General features: G+C 45.8%; 1 protein-coding gene across 1 annotated transcript in view; it reads right to left on the bottom strand.

Moving 5' to 3' along the window:
- Positions 1–983: 983 nt before the first annotated feature.
- Positions 984–18,141, bottom strand: part of LOC112221479 (alpha-1,3-mannosyl-glycoprotein 4-beta-N-acetylglucosaminyltransferase C) — a 41,565-nt gene continuing 24,407 nt past the window's right edge. Inside the window, exons 4-6 of the mRNA XM_042304338.1 lie at positions 3,564–3,818; positions 1,606–2,091; positions 984–1,474 (exon numbers count right to left, since the gene is read on the bottom strand). Of these exons, the coding sequence (XP_042160272.1) occupies positions 1,074–1,474; positions 1,606–2,091; positions 3,564–3,818 (1,142 nt within the window). The 3' untranslated portion in view covers positions 984–1,073. The remainder of the gene's footprint in view (positions 1,475–1,605; positions 2,092–3,563; positions 3,819–18,141) is intronic.

Here is an 18,141-nt window from a genome sequence, read left to right as displayed (position 1 = left end):
GTTCAGTGAGAGTGTGTGTGTCTGTTCAGTGTGTGTGTGTGTGTGTGTGTGTGTGTGCGTGTGTGCGTGTGTAACTGGCGGGATCTGAACCCCGGTCTGACGCTAGACCTTTTACAACAGACGGGGCTAGAGTCATTACAACAGGATCAGACCAAATCACCTCAGCTACATTCAGTGTGTGTGTGTTCAGTGAGTGTGTGTGTGTGTGTGTGTGTCTGTTTAGTGTCTGTTTAGTGTGTGTGTGTGTGTGTGTGTGTGTCTGTTTAGTGAGTGTGTGTGTCTGTTTAGTGAGAGTGTGTGTGTGTGTCTGTTTAGTGAGTGTGTGTATCTGTTTAGTGAGAGTGTGTGTGTGTGTGTTTGTGTGTGTCTGTGGGTGTGTGTGTGTGTCTGTTTAGTGAGAGAGTGTGTGTGTGTGTGTGTGTCTGTTCAGTGAGAGAGTGTGTGTGTGTGTGTCTGTTCAGTGAGTGTGTGTGTGTGTGTGTGTGTCTGTTCAGTGAGAGTGTGTGTGTGTGTGTCTGTTCAGTGAGAGTGTGTGTGTGTGTGTGTGTGTGTGTGTGTGTGTGTGTGTGTGTGTGTGTGTGTGTGTGTGTGTGTGTGTGTGTGTGTGTCTGTTCAGTGAGAGTGTGTGTGTGTCTGTTCAGTGAGAGTGTGTGTGTGTGTGTGTGTGTGTGTCTGTTCAGTGAGTGAGTGTGTGTGTGTGTGTGTGTGTGTGTGTGTGTGTGTGTGTGTGTGTGTGTGTGTGTGTGTGTGTGTCTGTTCAGTGAGAGTGTGTGTGTGTGTGTGTGTGTGTCTGTTCAGTGTGTGTGTGTGTGTGTGTGTGTCTGTTCAGTGAGAGTGTGTGTGTGTGTGTGTGTGTCTGTTCAGTGAGTGTGTGTGTGTGTCTGTTCAGTGAGTGTGTGTGTGTGTGTGTGTGTGTGTGTGTGTGTGTGTGTGTGTGTGTGTGTGTGTGTCTGTTCAGTGAGTGTGTGTGTGTGTGTGTCTGTTCAGTGAGTGTGTGTGTGTGTCTGTTCAGTGAGTGTGTGTGTGTGTGTGTGTGTGTCTGTTCAGTGAGTGTGTGTGTGTTTTCAGAGTGTTTATTCCTCCTTTGTTGTAATCCTGATCTTCTTGATGATAACCCAGTCATTCTGTTTGGCTGTGACTCTTATCTTCAGACAGGAAGACGCGTGGCCAAATCTCTTCTTGTGTACGTCCGTCATGTCCATCCTGCCTCCCTGCAGATCCCCCACGTTATAGAACTCTTGGCATGTTGTCCCCGACCCAGTCTTCTCGGTTACCGGGTGGAGACCCAGTTCTACGGTCGCAGATGCCAACCGATCACGACCCTCTGCTGAACCAGTCACCACGGTAATGGAGGTAACCACAACAGGATGTTTGAAGGTGACGGTTAGGTGGTTCCCTGAAGAGGGACTCCGCCCCCAGAAGAAGGTTCCAGTACCAGGAGACCAGGCCATGGCCGCCACATGCTCCTTATAGACTAGAGAGAGATACAGATAGAGATGCAGGTTAGATATCAATAAAAATCAAATGCTCTTTATATAGCCAGACCAGAGTCACCACAGGGTCCTTATGAGGCCTTTTCACACTGCACGGTGTGTGTGTTTCTACCTGGTATGTCACTATAGACGTCAGCAGCAGGGTTGGTGTAGAGATCCTCGTAGTCGTCATCCTTCAGCTTGTTGAAGGTCCCCAGGAAGGACGAGTATGAGCCTGTGTGTTGAAACAGTGAGGGTGTGAAGCGGATCACCTCGCTCTGCGTCAAAAGCACCCGGAAGTGACTGAACAGGAAGTCGCAGGGCATTTCCTGGTAGAACAGGAAGAGGAAGCGTGAGAGGAGGGGGAGGTGTTCTGAGTGGTACAGCTTCCCAATGTAGCCCAGCGCTGAGAACTCTAACGTGGCCCAGGGCACTTCCATTTGCTGGACATGCCCTCTGATGGCGGACAGGAAGTGATGCGAGCAGGAGACGTCGTCCTCCAGCTGCAGGTAGTGCAGGCTCCGCCCAGTGCAGAACTGAACCAGGAAGCTATAGTCAACGTTCTGTTTGGAGCGGAACGTCACGCGGTCAGCCTTGTCGTTAAAGTTCCTTTTCAGGCCTAGAATATAGAAACAACTAGTTAACCATCTGACCAACCATCTGACCAACCAACCAACTGACCAACCGACCATCTGACCAACCAACCGACCAACCAACCAACTGACCGACCGACCAACAAGAGCATATAAGCGGTGTTACAATCTGAGTGTGTTTATAAGGTGTGTGTATATAGGTGTGTGTGTGTTTATAAGGTGTGTGTATATAGGTGTGTGTGTGTTTATAAGGTGTGTGTATATAGGTGTGTGTGTGTTTATAAGGTGTGTGTATATAGGTGTGTGTGTGTTTATAAGGTGTGTGTATATAGGTGTGTGTGTTTATATGGTGTACCTGTATTAGTGGGTAGCAGAAGTGTGGACTCAAGTCACATGACTTGGACTCGAGTCACAAATATGATGACTTGCCACTTGACTTTGACATTAACACCAATGACTCTTGACTTGACTTGAACCTTTTGACTCGAACTGACTTGATACCCTCCCCAAGCCTCCCCAACCCTCCCCATCCCTCCCCAAGCCTCCCCAACCCTCCCCATCCCTCCCCAACCCTCCCCAAGCCTCCCCATCCCTCCCCAACCCTCCCCATCCCTCCCCATCCCTCCCCATCCCTCCCCAAGCCTCCCCAAGCCTCCCCATCCCTCCCCAAGCCTCCCCATCCCTCCCCAAGCCCAAATATTAAAAGTCATACTATTAAAAAAATGTGTACAGTGCATCAACTCTTCATTTAACAGATTACAATTTGAATCGGACAGCAGCCAATCAAATTGTGCCATCTGGGAAAAGTTGTTGGGCGTGGCAGTGCAGAGTGGTCTGACGCTAGACTTGTTACAACAGACGGGGTGTATTCTTTCTCATGGCTACCCATGTATTTCCATGGAAAATAATACAAATATATATTTTTAAAGCATTCATGATTTGCGTAAATGTAATATACTAACTATTACTCATTAAAAATATTAAATGGTATTACATTTGGTGAAGAGCATATTATAACTTATAACTCAAAATGTAGGACTTGAGACTTGACTTGAGACTTACTTGTGACTTGTAAAACAACGACTTGGTCCCACTTCTGGTGGGTAGTACTGTGTGTACCTGTATTAGTGGGTAGTACTGTGTGTATCTGTATTAGTGGGTAGTACTGTGTGTATCTGTATTAGTGGGTAGTACTGTGTGTGTACCTGTATTAGTGGGTAGTACTGTGTGTACCTGTATTAGTGGGTAGTACTGTGTGTATCTGTATTAGTGGGTAGTACTGTGTGTATCTGTATTAGTGGGTAGTACTGTGTGTGTACTTGTATTAGTGGGTAGTACTGAGTGTGTACCTGTATTAGTGGGTAGTACTGTGTGTGTACCTGTATTAGTGGGTAGTACTGTGTGTGTACCTGTATTAGTGGGTAGTACTGTGTGTGTACCTGTATTAGTGGGTAGTACTGTGTGTGTAGTTGTATTAGTGTTAGTACTGCGTGTGTACCTGTTATTGGTGGGTAGTACTGCTTGGGGGCATGTACCACCAGGAGCTGGTTTGCCTTCAGCTGGGAGGGGAAGTTAGCTGTAATCTCCCCCAGCGTGGTCGCTCTCCATTGGGCATCGAAGTCTGTCAGCAGTACCACCACCAACATGGAGTTTAGCTCTGCTGGGGAGGAGCGGGAGAAGATGGAGGACAAGGTGGAGATCAGATAGCTGCCTTTAGGACGACTCACTGAGCACAGCCCGATGGTCAGGTACTCTGGAGAGAGAGAGAGAACAGACCAATAGTCAGGTACTCTGGAGAGAGAGAGAGAGAGCGAGAACAGACCAATAGTCAGGTACTCTGGAGACAGAGAGAGAGAGCGAGAACAGACCAATAGTCAGGTACTCTGAGAGAGAGAGAGCGAGAACAGATCAATAGTCAGGTACTCTGGAGAGAGAGAGAGAGAGAGAGCGAGAACAGACCAATAGTCAGGTACTCTGGAGAGAGAGAGAGAGAGCGAGAACAGACCAATAGTCAGGTACTCTGGAGAGAGAGAGAGCGCGAGAACAGACCAATAGTCAGGTACTCTGGAGAGAGAGAGAGAGCGAGAACAGACCAATAGTCAGGTACTCTGAGAGAGAGAGAGCGAGAACAGACCAATAGTCAGGTACTCTGGAGAGAGAGAGAGCGAGAACAGACCAATAGTCAGGTACTCTGGAGACAGAGAGAGAGCGAGAACAGACCAATAGTCAGGTACTCTGGAGACAGAGAGAGAGCGAGAACAGACCAATAGTCAGGTACTCTGGAGAGAGAGAGAGAGCGAGAACAGACCAATAGTCAGGTACTCTGGAGAGAGAGAGAGAGAGAACAGACCAATAGTCAGGTACTCTGAGAGAGAGAGAGAGAGAACAGACCAATAGTCAGGTACTCTGGAGAGAGAGAGAGAGCGAGAACAGACCAATAGTCAGGTACTCTGAGAGAGAGAGAGAGCGAGAACAGACCAATAGTCAGGTACTCTGAGAGAGAGAGAGAGCGCGAGAACAGACCAATAGTCAGGTACTCTGGAGAGAGAGAGAGAGAGAGAGCGAGAACAGACCAATAGTCAGGTACTCTGGAGAGAGAGAGAGAGAGCGAGAACAGAACAATAGTCAGGTACTCTGGAGAGAGAGAGAGAGAGCGAGAACAGACCAATAGTCAGGTACTCTGAGAGACAGAGAGAGCGAGAACAGAACAATAGTCAGGTACTCTGGAGAGAGAGAGAGAGAGCGAGAACAGACCAATAGTCAGGTACTCTGGAGACAGAGAGAGCGAGAACAGACCAATAGTCAGGTACTCTGGAGAGAGAGAGAGAGAGCGAGAACAGACCAATAGTCAGGTACTCTGAGAGAGAGAGAGAGAGCGAGAACAGACCAATAGTCAGGTACTCTGGAGACAGAGAGAGAGAGCGAGAACAGAACAATAGTCAGGTACTCTGGAGACAGAGAGAGAGAGCGAGAACAGACCAATAGTCAGGTACTCTGGAGACAGAGAGAGCGAGAACAGACCAATAGTCAGGTACTCTGGAGAGAGAGAGATATGACAGCATTCCCTCCCCCATCTGCCCCCCTAGACAATCTACCACAACATAACCAACAAAAACAGGGCACAACTCCTGCAGCTCTGTCACACGCTGGGTATGTACATAGTCAATGGTAGACTTCGAAGAGACTCCTATGGTAGGTACACCTATAGCTCATCTCTTGGCAGTAGTACTGTAGACTACTTTATCACTGACCTCAACCCAGAGTCTCTCAGAGCGTTCACAGTCAGCCCACTGACACCCCTATCAGACCACAGCAAAATCACAGTCTACTTGAACAGAGCAATACTCAAATCATGAGGCATCAAAGCCAAAGGAACTGAATAATATTAAGAAATGCTATAGATGGAAGGAAAGTAGGTTGAAAAGATACCAAAAAACAATTAGGCAACAAACTCATTCCCTTTTATACAACTTCCTGGACAAAACGTTTACACTAGGTCTAAACTTGGCATTAGAAAACCTAAACAATATATAATATCACTCATCGTCTCTGTCTCTGTCTCTCTCTCTCTGTCTCTCTCTCTGTCTCTCTGTCTGTCTCTCTCTCTGTCTCTCTCTCTGTCTCTCTCTCTCCTAGGACTACCTGGCATGATGACTCCTTGCTGTCCCCAGTCCACCTGACCATGCTGCTGCTCCAGTTTCAACTGTTCTGCCTGCGGCTATGGAATCCTGACCTATTCACCGGACGTGCTACCTGTCCCAGACCTGCTGTTTTCAACGCTTTAGAGTTGGGCCTTCCTAGGGAGTTTTTCCTAGCCACCGTGCTTCTACACCTGCATTGCTTGCTGTTTGGGGTCTTAGGCTGGGTTTCTGTACAGCACTTTGAGATATCAGCTGATATAAGGGCTATATAAATACATTTGATTTGATGGGGAAAACATACATTATAAAATTAGTGTCAAAAAACACACATTTCTTTCCACAGGGCCGTGAGGTGAGACAGGATGCAGCTTAAGCCCCACCCTCTTCAACATGTATTACAACGAATTGGCGCAAGCACTACAACAGTCTGCAGCACCCAGCCTCACCCTACTATAATCTGAAGTCAAATGTCTACTGTTTGCTGATGATCTGGTACTTCTGTCACCAACCAAGGAGGGCCTACAGCAGCACCTAGATCTTATGCACAGATTCTGCCAGACCTGGGCCCTGACAGTAAATCTCAGTAAGACAAAAATAATGGTGTTTGAAACATGGTCAAGTTGCCAGGACAACAAATACAAATTCCATCTAGACACTGTTGCCCTGGAGCACACAAACAACTATACATACCTCGGCCTAAACATCAGCGCTCTAGAGCACACAAACAACTATACATACCTCGGCCTAAACGTCAGCGCTCTAGAGCACACAAACAACTATACATACCTCGGCCTAAACATCAGCGCCACAGGTCATTTCCACAAAGCAGCTAACGATCTGGGACAAGGCAAGAAGGGCCTTCTATGCCATCAAAAGGAACATCAAATTCGACATAGCAATTAGAATTTGGCTAAAAATACGAATCGGTTATAGAACCCATTGCCCTTTATGGTTGTGAGGTCTGGGGTCCGCTCACCAACCAAAAATTCACAAAATGGGACAAACACCAAATTGAGAGTCTGCATGCAGAGGGCAGCAAAAATATTCTCAGTGTGAGAATGAAGAGCAGAATAAGGCCGATACCCGCTAATTATTAAAATCCAGAAAATAGCCATTCAATTCTACAACCACCTAAAAGGAAGTGATTCCCAAAACTTCCATAACAAAGCCATCACCTACAGAGAGATGAACCTGGATAAGAGTACCGAAGCAAGCTGGTCCTGGGGCTCCGTTCACAAACACAAACAGACCCCACAGAGCCCCAGGACAGCAACACAATTAGACCCAACCAAATCACGAGAAAACAAAAGATAATTATTTCCAATGTGTCATGTAATTAACAAAAAGCTGAGCAAACTAGAATGCTATTTGTCCCTAAACTGAGAGTACACAGTGGTAGAATACCTGACCACTGTGACTGACCCAAACATAAGGACCTTGACTATGTACAGACTCAGTGAGAATAGCCTTGCTACTGAGAAAGACCGCCGTAGGCAGACCTGGCTCTCAAGAGAAGGCAGGCTATGTGCTCACTGCCCACAAAATGAGGTGGAAACTGAGCTGCACTTCCTAACCTCCTTCCCAATGTATGACCATATTAGAGACACATATTTCCCTCAGATTACACAGATCCACAAAGAATTGGAGAAAAATATCCAACTTTGATAAACTTCAATATCTATTGGGTGAAATACCACTAACACCTCTGTCTGATCACAGCCAAATTACATTGTTCCTCAAAATAACAAACATGGCAACAACCACACATCCACAGCCCAGTCAGCTGTACAACATCACAGCCCAGTCAGCTGTACAACACCAGACATCCACAGCCCAGTCAGCTGTACAACATCAGACATCCACAGCCCAGTCAGCTGTACAACATCACAGCCCAGTCAGCTGTACAACATCACAGCCCAGTCAGCTGTACAACATCACAGCCAAGTCAGCTGTACAACATCAGACATCCACAGCCCAGTCAGCTGTACAACATCACAGCCCAGTCAGCTGTACAACATCAGACATCCACAGCCCAGTCAGCTGTACAACATCACAGCCCAGTCAGCTGTACAACATCAGACATCCACAACCCAGTCAGCTGTACAACATCAGACATCCACAGCCCAGTCAGCTGTACAACATCAGACATCCACAGCCCAGTCAGCTGTACAACATCACAGCCCAGTCAGCTGTACAACATCATCCACAGCCCAGTCAGCTGTACAACATCACAGCCCAGTCAGCTGTACAACATCAGACATCCACAGCCCAGTCAGCTGTACAACATCACAGCCCAGTCAGCTGTACAACATCCACAGCCCAGTCAGCTGTACAACACAACATCACAGCCCAGTCAGCTGTACAACATCAGACATCCACAGCCCAGTCAGCTGTACAACATCACAGCCCAGTCAGCCCAGTCAGCTGTAGACATCCACAGCCCAACATCAGACATCCACAGCCCAGTCAGCTGTACAACATCAGACATCCACAGCCCAGTCAGTTGTACAACATCACAGCCCACAGCCCAGTCAGCTGTACAACATCACAGCCCAGTCAGCTGTACAACATCACAGCCCAGTCAGCTGTACAACATCAGACATTCACAGCCCAGTCAGCTGTACAACATCACAGCCCAGTCAGCTGTACAACATCAGACATCCACAGCCCAGTCAGCTGTACAACCCAGTCAGCTGTACAACATCAGACATCCACAGCCCAGTCAGATGTACAACATCACAGCCCAGTCAGCTGTACAACATCAGACATCCACAGCCCACAGCCTCCACAGCCCAGTCAGCTGTACAACATCAGACATCCACAGCCCAGTCAGCTGTACAACATCAGCCCACATACAACATCACAGCCCAGTCAGCTGTACAACATCCACAGCCCAGTCAGCTGTACAACATCAACCCAGTCAACTGTACACAGCCCAGTCAGCTGTACAACATCAACATCACAGCCCACAGCCCAGTCAGCTGTACAACATCAGACATCCACAGCCCAGTCAGCTGTACAACATCAGACATCCACAGCCCAGTCAGCTGTACAACATCAATCAGCTGTACAACACAGCCCAGTCAGCTGTACAACATCAGACATCCACAGCCCAGTCAGCTGTACAACATCACAGCCCAGTCAGCTGTACAACATCAGACATCCACAGCCCAGTCAGCTGTACAACATCAGCCCAGTCATACAACCACAGCCCAGTCAGCTGTACAACAACATCACACACATCCACAGCCCAGTCAGCTGTACAACATCAGACATCCACAGCCCAGTCAGCTGTACAACATCACAGCCCAGTCAGCTGTACAACATCAGACATCCACAGCCCAGTCAGCTGTACAACATCAGACATCCACAGCCCAGTCAGCTGTACAACATCAGACATCCACAGCCCAGTCAGCTGTACAACATCACAGCCCACAGCCCAGTCAGCTGTACAACATCACAGCCCAGTCAGCTGTACAACATCACAGCCCAGTCAGCTGTACAACATCAGACATCCACAGCCCAGTCAGCTGTACAACATCAGACATCCACAGCCCAGTCAGCTGTACAACATCAGCCCACATCCGTACAACAGACATCCAGCCCAGCCCAGTCAGCTGTACAACATCAGACATCCACAGCCCAGTCAGCTGTACAACATCAGACATCCACAGCCCAGTCAGCTGTACAACATCACAGCCCACAGCCCAGTCAGCTGTACAACATCACAGCCCAGTCAGCTGTACAACATCAGACATCCACAGCCCAGTCAGCTGTACAACATCAGACATCCACAGCCCAGTCAGCTGTACAACATCAGACATCCGCAGCCCAGTCAGCTGTACAACATCAGACATCCACAGCCCAGTCAGCTGTACAACATCACAGCCCACAGCCCAGTCAGCTGTACAACATCACAGCCCAGTCAGCTGTACAACATCAGACATCCACAGCCCAGTCAGCTGTACAACATCACATCCACAGTCAACTGTACAACATCAGACATCCACAGCCCAGTCAGCTGTACAACATCACAGCCCAGTCAGCTGTACAACATCAGACATCCACAGCCTAGTCAGCTGTACAACATCAGACATCCACAGCCCAGTCAGCTGTACAACATCATCCACAGCCCAGTCACATACAGACATCCACAGCCCAGTCAGCTGTACAACATCAGACATCCACAGCCCAGTCAGCTGTACAACATCCACAGCCCAGTCAGCTGTACAACATCAGACATCCACAGCCCAGTCAGCTGTACAACATCACAGCCCAGTCAGCTGTACAACATCAGACATCCACAGCCCAGTCAGCTGTACACATCCAGCCCAGTCAGCTGTACAACATCAGACATCCACAGCCCAGTCAGATGTACAACATCACAGCCCAGTCAGCTGTACAACATCAGACATCCACAGCCTCACAGCCCAGTCAGCTGTACAACATCAGACATCCACAGCCCAGTCAGCTGTACAACATCAGCCCACATCCACAGCCCAGTCAGCTGTACAACACAACATCCACAGCCCAGTCAGCTGTACAACCCAGTCAGCTGTACAACATCAGACATCCACAGCCCAGTCAGCTGTACAACATCAGACATCCACAGCCCAGTCAGCTGTACAACATCAGACATCCACAGCCCAGTCAGCTGTACAACATCACAGCCCAATCAGCTGTACAACATCACAGCCCAGTCAGCTGTACAACATCAGACATCCACAGCCCAGTCAGCTGTACAACATCAGACATCCACAGCCCAGTCAGCTGTACAACATCACAGCCCAGTCAGCTGTACAACATCAGACATCCACAGCCCAGTCAGCTGTACAGCCCACATCAGACATCCACAGCCCAGTCAGCTGTACAACATCAGACATCCACAGCCCAGTCAGCTGTACAACATCAGACATCCACAGCCCAGTCAGCTGTACAACATCACAGCCCAGTCAGCTGTACAACATCAGACATTCACAGCCCAGTCAGCTGTACAACATCACAGCCCAGTCAGCTGTACAACATCACAGCCCAGTCAGCTGTACAACATCACAGCCCAGTCAGCTGTACAACATCACAGCCCAGTCAGCTGTACAACATCAGACATTCACAGCCCAGTCAGCTGTACAACATCACAGCCCAGTCAGCTGTACAACATCAGACATTCACAGCCCAGTCAGCTGTACAACACCACAGCCCAGTCAGCTGTACAACAACACCAATTCATACAGGTCCAAAACAGAAGAATACAAGAAAACAACCAGTAACCAAAACGTAGATGACTTTCTGGACCCCACATCCACTCACAGTAAATAATCAATCTAGCAGTAAAAAAATCAACAATATATTGAGTTTAGACATTTTGGGGAATTTATTACAGTAATATAATTAAATATCACATTTACATAAGTATTCAGACCCTTTACTCAGAACTTTGTTGAAGCACATTTGGCAGCGATTTTATTTTTACCTTTATTTAACTAGGCAAGTCAGTTAAGAACAAATTATTATTTACAATGACGGCCTACCAAAAGGCAAAAGGCCTCCTGCGGGGACTGGGCTGGGATAAATAAATAAATGATATTGGGGACATCTGGTGGCCTTTTGGCAGAGATGCACGTGTAGCTCTGAGTACTGTAACAAAAGTCCAAAATCCGTCATAAATTCCTGACAACTGGGCCTCTGAACATTCAAAATGCTTAATATCATGGACCTACGTGATGAGGACACTCAAATAAGGCACAGAGAGGCCTAAAAGTGTCCAAAACAAAGAAAGACACCGAGCCAACTAAGACCAGCGAGGATACACTGTGCCGCATTGAAGGCTCTGAATCAACAACAAACTTTGATGCAGGTAATGGGCAAACAAGCAGTTAAGGAATCCCTGGAGGAACTGCTTTCTGGGGGAAATTACATTAATTAAAGATATGGTGGAAGCCTCCAACACGTCTATCTTAAAACTCTCAAATGACATAGCCAGTCAATCTGTCAAATGCAAGTCTCTGGAGCAGTGCTGTGATGAGATGCAGGTTAGCAGTAGGACTTCTACAGACGTCATAGCCACCTGCCGAGATGCAGTGAAACAACTGCGGGAGAAAATTATGTCGCTTGAAGACAGAGAGAGGAGACTGAGCATACGTCTGGTGGGCCTGGAAGAAACGACAGAGGGTTCTGACCCAAAAGGTTTTCTTCAGGAGAATCTACCAAAATGGATACTGTTGCTACAAGGGAGGAAGATTGAAATCAACAGGCACACCGAATCTACAGTGGCAATAAAAACCCTGGGCGCCCCGTACCCTCATATTCTGCCTGTTAAGATATGAGGACCAAGTGGATATCCTGAACCAGAGCCCTGGAGAATCCACCGAGACATGGGAGATCCAATCTGGCATTCTACCCAGACTACAGCAATGAAACCATACTGAGGAGGAAATCCACAAAGAGCCCAGTCATCGCCCCCCATTCCTCCAGATTCTCCCCACTTCAGACGGAAGAAACAAACAACTACGCCCCCCCTCCTTCCTTGGATACCCATTCGCATGAAGACCCAACTTAACTAGTAAGATGGACACAACTAATGCTAAGCTAACTAGCTAACGTCATCCATGTTTATTTGTTATTCATGGACATAATGTAGTTAATTGGTACGAGGGGCCTGGTGGATTTGTTAACTTGGCGGTTAGCATTCTGGTTATATGACTAATGGGCAGCTGGCTGGCACGTGGCTAGCTAGCTGAGTTGGCTGGCTGGTTAGGTTAGCTGGCTGGCACATGGCTAGCTAGCTGAGTTGGCTGGCTGGTTAGGTTAGCTGGCTGGCACGTGGCTAGCTAGCTGAGGTGGCTGGCTGGTTAGGTTAGCTGGCTGGCACGTGGCTAGCTAGCTGAGTTGGCTGGCTGGTTAGGTTAGCTGGCTGCCTGGATAAGTATTTGGGTCAGGCTGCAAATGTAGCAAGCTAAAATGTTCAGCCATCAGTAAAGCAGTCGTGGGGTTGGGTAAACATTATGGAGATTAACATACAGAGCGCTCAGCTTGTATGAACGTGTTCTATGAAAAGTAATGTTGCAACATATTCATGTCATGTTGGATAAAAACAACTGGCTGACATAATGGGACTGTACGTGGGACGTGCGTCGCTGTTTGGGAGCCTCCTGATGTTAGTGAATTTCAGTTCCTACCAACCCAAAGAGAGCGGTTGAAGCTATAGACTTCCTTTCTTGCGGGTGGTTAGGGGTTTTGTCTCTATTATTGTTCAAACCCAGCTGTCAAGAGTTTGGTCACACATATATATGTATAATGGTGCACAAAAGAAACAAAGCCTTTCTTCTGAAACTCATCAGTCTATTCTTGTTCTGAGAAATGAAGGCTACTCCATGCGAGAAATTGCCAAGAAACTTAAGATCTCATACAGCGCTGTGTACTGCTCCCTTCACAGAACAGCACAAACTGTCTCTAACCAGAATAGAAAGAGGAGTGGGAGGCCCCAGTGCACAACTGAGCAAGAGGACAAGTACACTAGAGTATCTAGTTTGAGAAACAGACCCCTCACAAGTCCTCAACTTACAGCTTCATTAAATAGTACCCACAAAACGTAAACAGTGAAGAGGCGACTACGGGATGCTGGCCTTTTAGAGACACCCCTCAGAGACACCAATACTCCTTAGCCGGCTCACAAGAATGGAATGGTCTACCATATTAAAAGCTTTGGCCAATTCAGTAAAAATAGCAGCACAACATTGCTTAGAATCACGGCAATGGCGACATTGAGGACCTTTAAGTTTGCAGTGACATATACCTGCTAGGTAAAGTCCCCCCTTATCTCAGCTCGCTGGTCACCATAGCATCACCCACCCGTAGCACGCGCTCCAGCAGGTATATCTCTCTAGTCACCCCCAAAGCCAATTCCTACTTTGGCCGCCTCTCCTTCCAGTTCTCTGCTGCCAATGACTGGAACGAACTGCAAAAATCTCTGAAACTGGAAACATCTCCCTCACTAGCTTAAAGCACCAACTGTCAGAGCAGCTCACAGATTACTGCACCTGTACATAGCCCATCTGTAATTTAGCCCAAACAACTACCTCTTCCCCTACTGTATTTATTTATTTAGCTCCTTTGCACCCCATTATTTCTCTCTACTTTGCACATTCTTCCACTGCAAATCTACCATTCCAGTGTTTTACTTGCTATATTGTATTTACTTCGCCACCATGGCCTTTTTTGCCTTTACCTCCCTTCTCACCTCATTTGCTCACATCGTATACAGACTTATTTTTCTACTGTGTTATTGACTGTATGTTTGTTTTACTCCATGTGTAACTCTGTGTTGTTGTATGTGTCGAACTGCTTTGCTTTATCTTGGCCAGGTCGCAGTTGTAAATGAGAACTTGTTCTCAACTTCCCTACCTGGTTAAATAAAGGTGAACTAAATAAAAAATAAAATTAAAAAAATTACATCTGATCCCTGCACTCTTCAATATTTATATCAACGAACTGGCCACAATTATAGAAAAATCCTCAGCCCCTTGTGTCCACAATTCAGAGGTTAAACGTCTGCTCTTGGCAGAAGACCTGTGTCTGATGTCACCCACAGCACATGGCCTACAGCAGAGCCTGGACCTGCTAGAGCAGTACTGTCAGACCTGGGCCCTGGCAGTAAACACCTACAGCACATGGCCTACAGCAGAGCCTGGACCTGCTAGAGCAGTACTGTCAGACCTGGGCCCTGGCAGTAAACACCTACAATAGATGGCCTACAGCAGAGCCTGGACCTGCTAGAGCAGTACTGCCAGACCTGGGCCCTGGCAGTAAACACCCACAGTACATGGCCTACAGCAGAGCCTGGACCTGCTCGAGCAGTACTGCCAGACCTGGGCCCTGGCAGTAAACCCTAAACATATTTAAAAAATGAATTTCCAAAGAATATCCATATCTCAGGGAATTAGTTCTCAAATGGTACAAAATATATAGAGTACTGCACACACTACAATTACCTAGGTTTAAATACATAGAGTACTGTAGACACTACAATTATCTAGGTTTAAATATATAGAGTACTGCACACACTATAATTACTGAGGTTTAAATATATAGAGTACTGTAGACACTATAATTACTGAGGTTTAAATATATAGAGTACTGCACACACTATAATTACTGAGGTTTAAATATATAGAGTACTGCACACACTATAATTACTGAGGTTTAAGTATATAGAGTACTGCACACACTATAATTACTGAGGTTTAAATATATAGAGTACTGTACACACTATAATTACTGAGGTTTAAATATATAGAGTACTGTACACACTACAATTACTGAGGTTTAAATATATAGAGTACTGTAGACACTATAATTACTGAGGTTTAAATATATAGAGTACTGTAGACACTATAATTACTGAGGTTTAAATATATAGAGTACTGTACACACTACAATTACTGAGGTTTAAATATATAGAGTACTGTAGACACTATAATTACTGAGGTTTAAATATATAGAGTACTGTAGACACTATAATTACTGAGGTTTAAATATATAGAGTACTGTAGACACTATAATTACTGAGGTTTAAATATATAGAGTACTGTAGACACTATAATTACTGAGGTTTAAATATATAGAGTACTGCACACACTATAATTACTGAGGTTTAAGTATATAGAGTACTGTACACACTACAATTACTGAGGTTTAAATATATAGAGTACTGCACACACTACAATTACTGAGGTTTAAATATATAGAGTACTGCACACACTATAATTACTGAGGTTTAAATATATAGAGTACTGCACACACTACAATTACTGAGGTTTAATAATAAGCTCAACTGGACACCTTAATGAGGAAGTGAATGAACTGAGAGAGAAAGCACACAGGGAATTCTACGCCATTAAAAATACATTCAAATTGAAATGCCTATTAACATTTGGTTAAAACTAATTGAATATGTCACTGAACCAATTGCACTTTATGGCAGTGAGGTGTGGGGTCCACTTGCAAAACAAGATTTCATCAAATGGGACAAACACCCCATTGAAACCCTGCATGCAGAGTTCTGTAAGATTCTCCTACATGTCCAGAGGAAAACTACAAACAATGCATGCAGGGCAGAATTAGGCCAGTATCGACTATTAAAATAAAATAAAATAGCAATTCAGTTTTGGAAACAATACAATGACCCCCTCTCATATAATTACCAAACCCTGCAATGCCAAGGGCTGAGCAAAGACAATAATCCCCTAATTCAGCTGATCCTGAGGCTCACAAACCTGTTCTACTAACACACTGAAGCCTCACGACCAGACCATCCAATTAATCAGAATAAACCAAATTACAACACAGTCAAAACAAAACCGCATTACCTATTGGGAAACACAAGCACAAGGCAAAATGCAGCGCTATCTGGCCCTAAATCGACAGCACACCGTGGTTAACTATTTGACCATGGTTACTGATCAACACCTTAGAAAAACCTTGACAAAGTACAGGCTCAGTGAGCACAGCCTTGCCATTGAGGAGGGTAGACACAGGGAAACCTGGCTCCCTGTAGAGGAAAGGCTGTGCAACCACTGCACCACAGCAGAACCTGAGACGGAGCTGCATTTCCTGACAAAATATAAAAAATATAAAACAATTAGAGAGTGTCATTTTCCCAAATTTCAAACCCTGTAGAGGAAAAGCTGCACCACAGCAGAACCTGAGACATAATGTAAAAAAATGTAAACAATTAGAGACCAGAGGGCCGTTCTGCTCCTAACCAACTGTGCTATTTTGTTTTGTTGTTGTTGTACATAAATCAGAGGGCTGATAGAAATACTATACATGCCAGGCTCAGAGTTGAGGAGAGACTGACTGCATCACTTCTTTTTATAAAGAAGCATTAATGTGTTGAAAATCCTAAATTGTTTGTATAGTCAACTTACACACAGCTCGGACACACATTTATCCCACCAGACATGCCACCAGGGGTCTTTTCACAGTCCCCAAATCCAGAACAAATTCAAGAAAGTGTACAGTATTATACAGAGCCCTTATTGCATGGAACTGTTCCATCTCATATTGATCAAATAAACAGCAAACCTGGTTTCAAAAAACAGATAAAGCAACACCTCACGGCACAACGCCTCTCCCCTATTTGACCTAGATAGTGTGTGTGTATGCATTGATATGTAGGCATTGATATGTACTATAGGGTACAGTGGACTCCAAAATTACTGCCACCCCTGACTGGCAATGCACAAACAATACTTTAAACAAATATAAAAACATTATAATTATAGAGATAAATTCAAAATACCAACATGTAAGAAATACTGTACTTTATTAATGTTTCAATGGAACCAACCAAAATAATTGCTTGATTTAATTTCAATTAAAAATCAATGTCCTCCAAATCAAGGTTTCACAATTAATGGCACCCTTAAAGATTATTGTAAATAACATCTACCAAAATTAAACCAGGAACTACATTCCACTTATTTAAGTTGATCTAAGTTTTAACTACTACTTCCTGTTTCACTAGGGTAGAGGCATGCAATATCCCTTTGTCATCCAACACCATGAAGAAAGGAACTGGCAGTTGAAAAGAGACAGATGGTGGTAGACCTTCATAAATCTGGTCATGGCTACAACAAGATCCACAAACGATTGAATATACCACTGAGCCCTGTCAGGGCAATTATTAAAACATTCTAAAGATATAGAACAGTTGAAAACCTCACGGGTAGAGGACTGAAAGGCATTTTGCCCCCCAAGATAGGGAGGAGGATGGTGAGAGAAGCAACAAAATCCCCAAGAATCAGTGGGAAAGAATTGCTGAGATGCATACAAGGAGAGGCACCTCATACCCACGGTGAAACAGAGATGCATACAAGGAGAGGCACCTCATACCCACGGTGAAACAGAGATGCATACAAGGAGAGGCACCTCATACCCACGGTGAAACAGAGATGCATACAAGGAGAGGCACCTCATACCCACGGTGAAACAGAGATACAAGGAGAGGCACCTCATACCCACAGTGAAACACTGATGCATACAAGGAGAGGCACCTCATACCCACGGTGAAACAGAGATGCAACAAGGAGAGGCACCTCATACCCACGGTGAAACAGAGATGCATACAAGGAGAGGCACCTCATACCCACGGTGAAACAGAGATGCATACAAGGAGAGGCACCTCATACCCACGGTGAAACAGAGATGCAACAAGGAGAGGCACCTCATACCCACGGTGAAACAGAGATGCAACAAGGAGAGGCACCTCATACCCACGGTGAAATATGGTGGTGGGTCAGTGATGTTTCTCAAAGCATTTGCAACTGTCAAGTGTCTTCACTGACATTTTCAAACCCTCCCTGACTGAGTCTGTAATACCGACATATTTCAAGCAGACCACCATAGTCCCTGTGCCCAAGGAAGCGAAGGTAACCT

Source organism: Oncorhynchus tshawytscha, linkage group LG22 (assembly GCF_018296145.1).
Source record: "Oncorhynchus tshawytscha isolate Ot180627B linkage group LG22, Otsh_v2.0, whole genome shotgun sequence".
Lineage (NCBI taxonomy): Eukaryota > Metazoa > Chordata > Actinopteri > Salmoniformes > Salmonidae > Oncorhynchus > Oncorhynchus tshawytscha.
The sequence above is the reverse complement of the archived record's forward strand: the minus strand, read 5'-3'. Positions and strand labels throughout refer to the sequence as shown.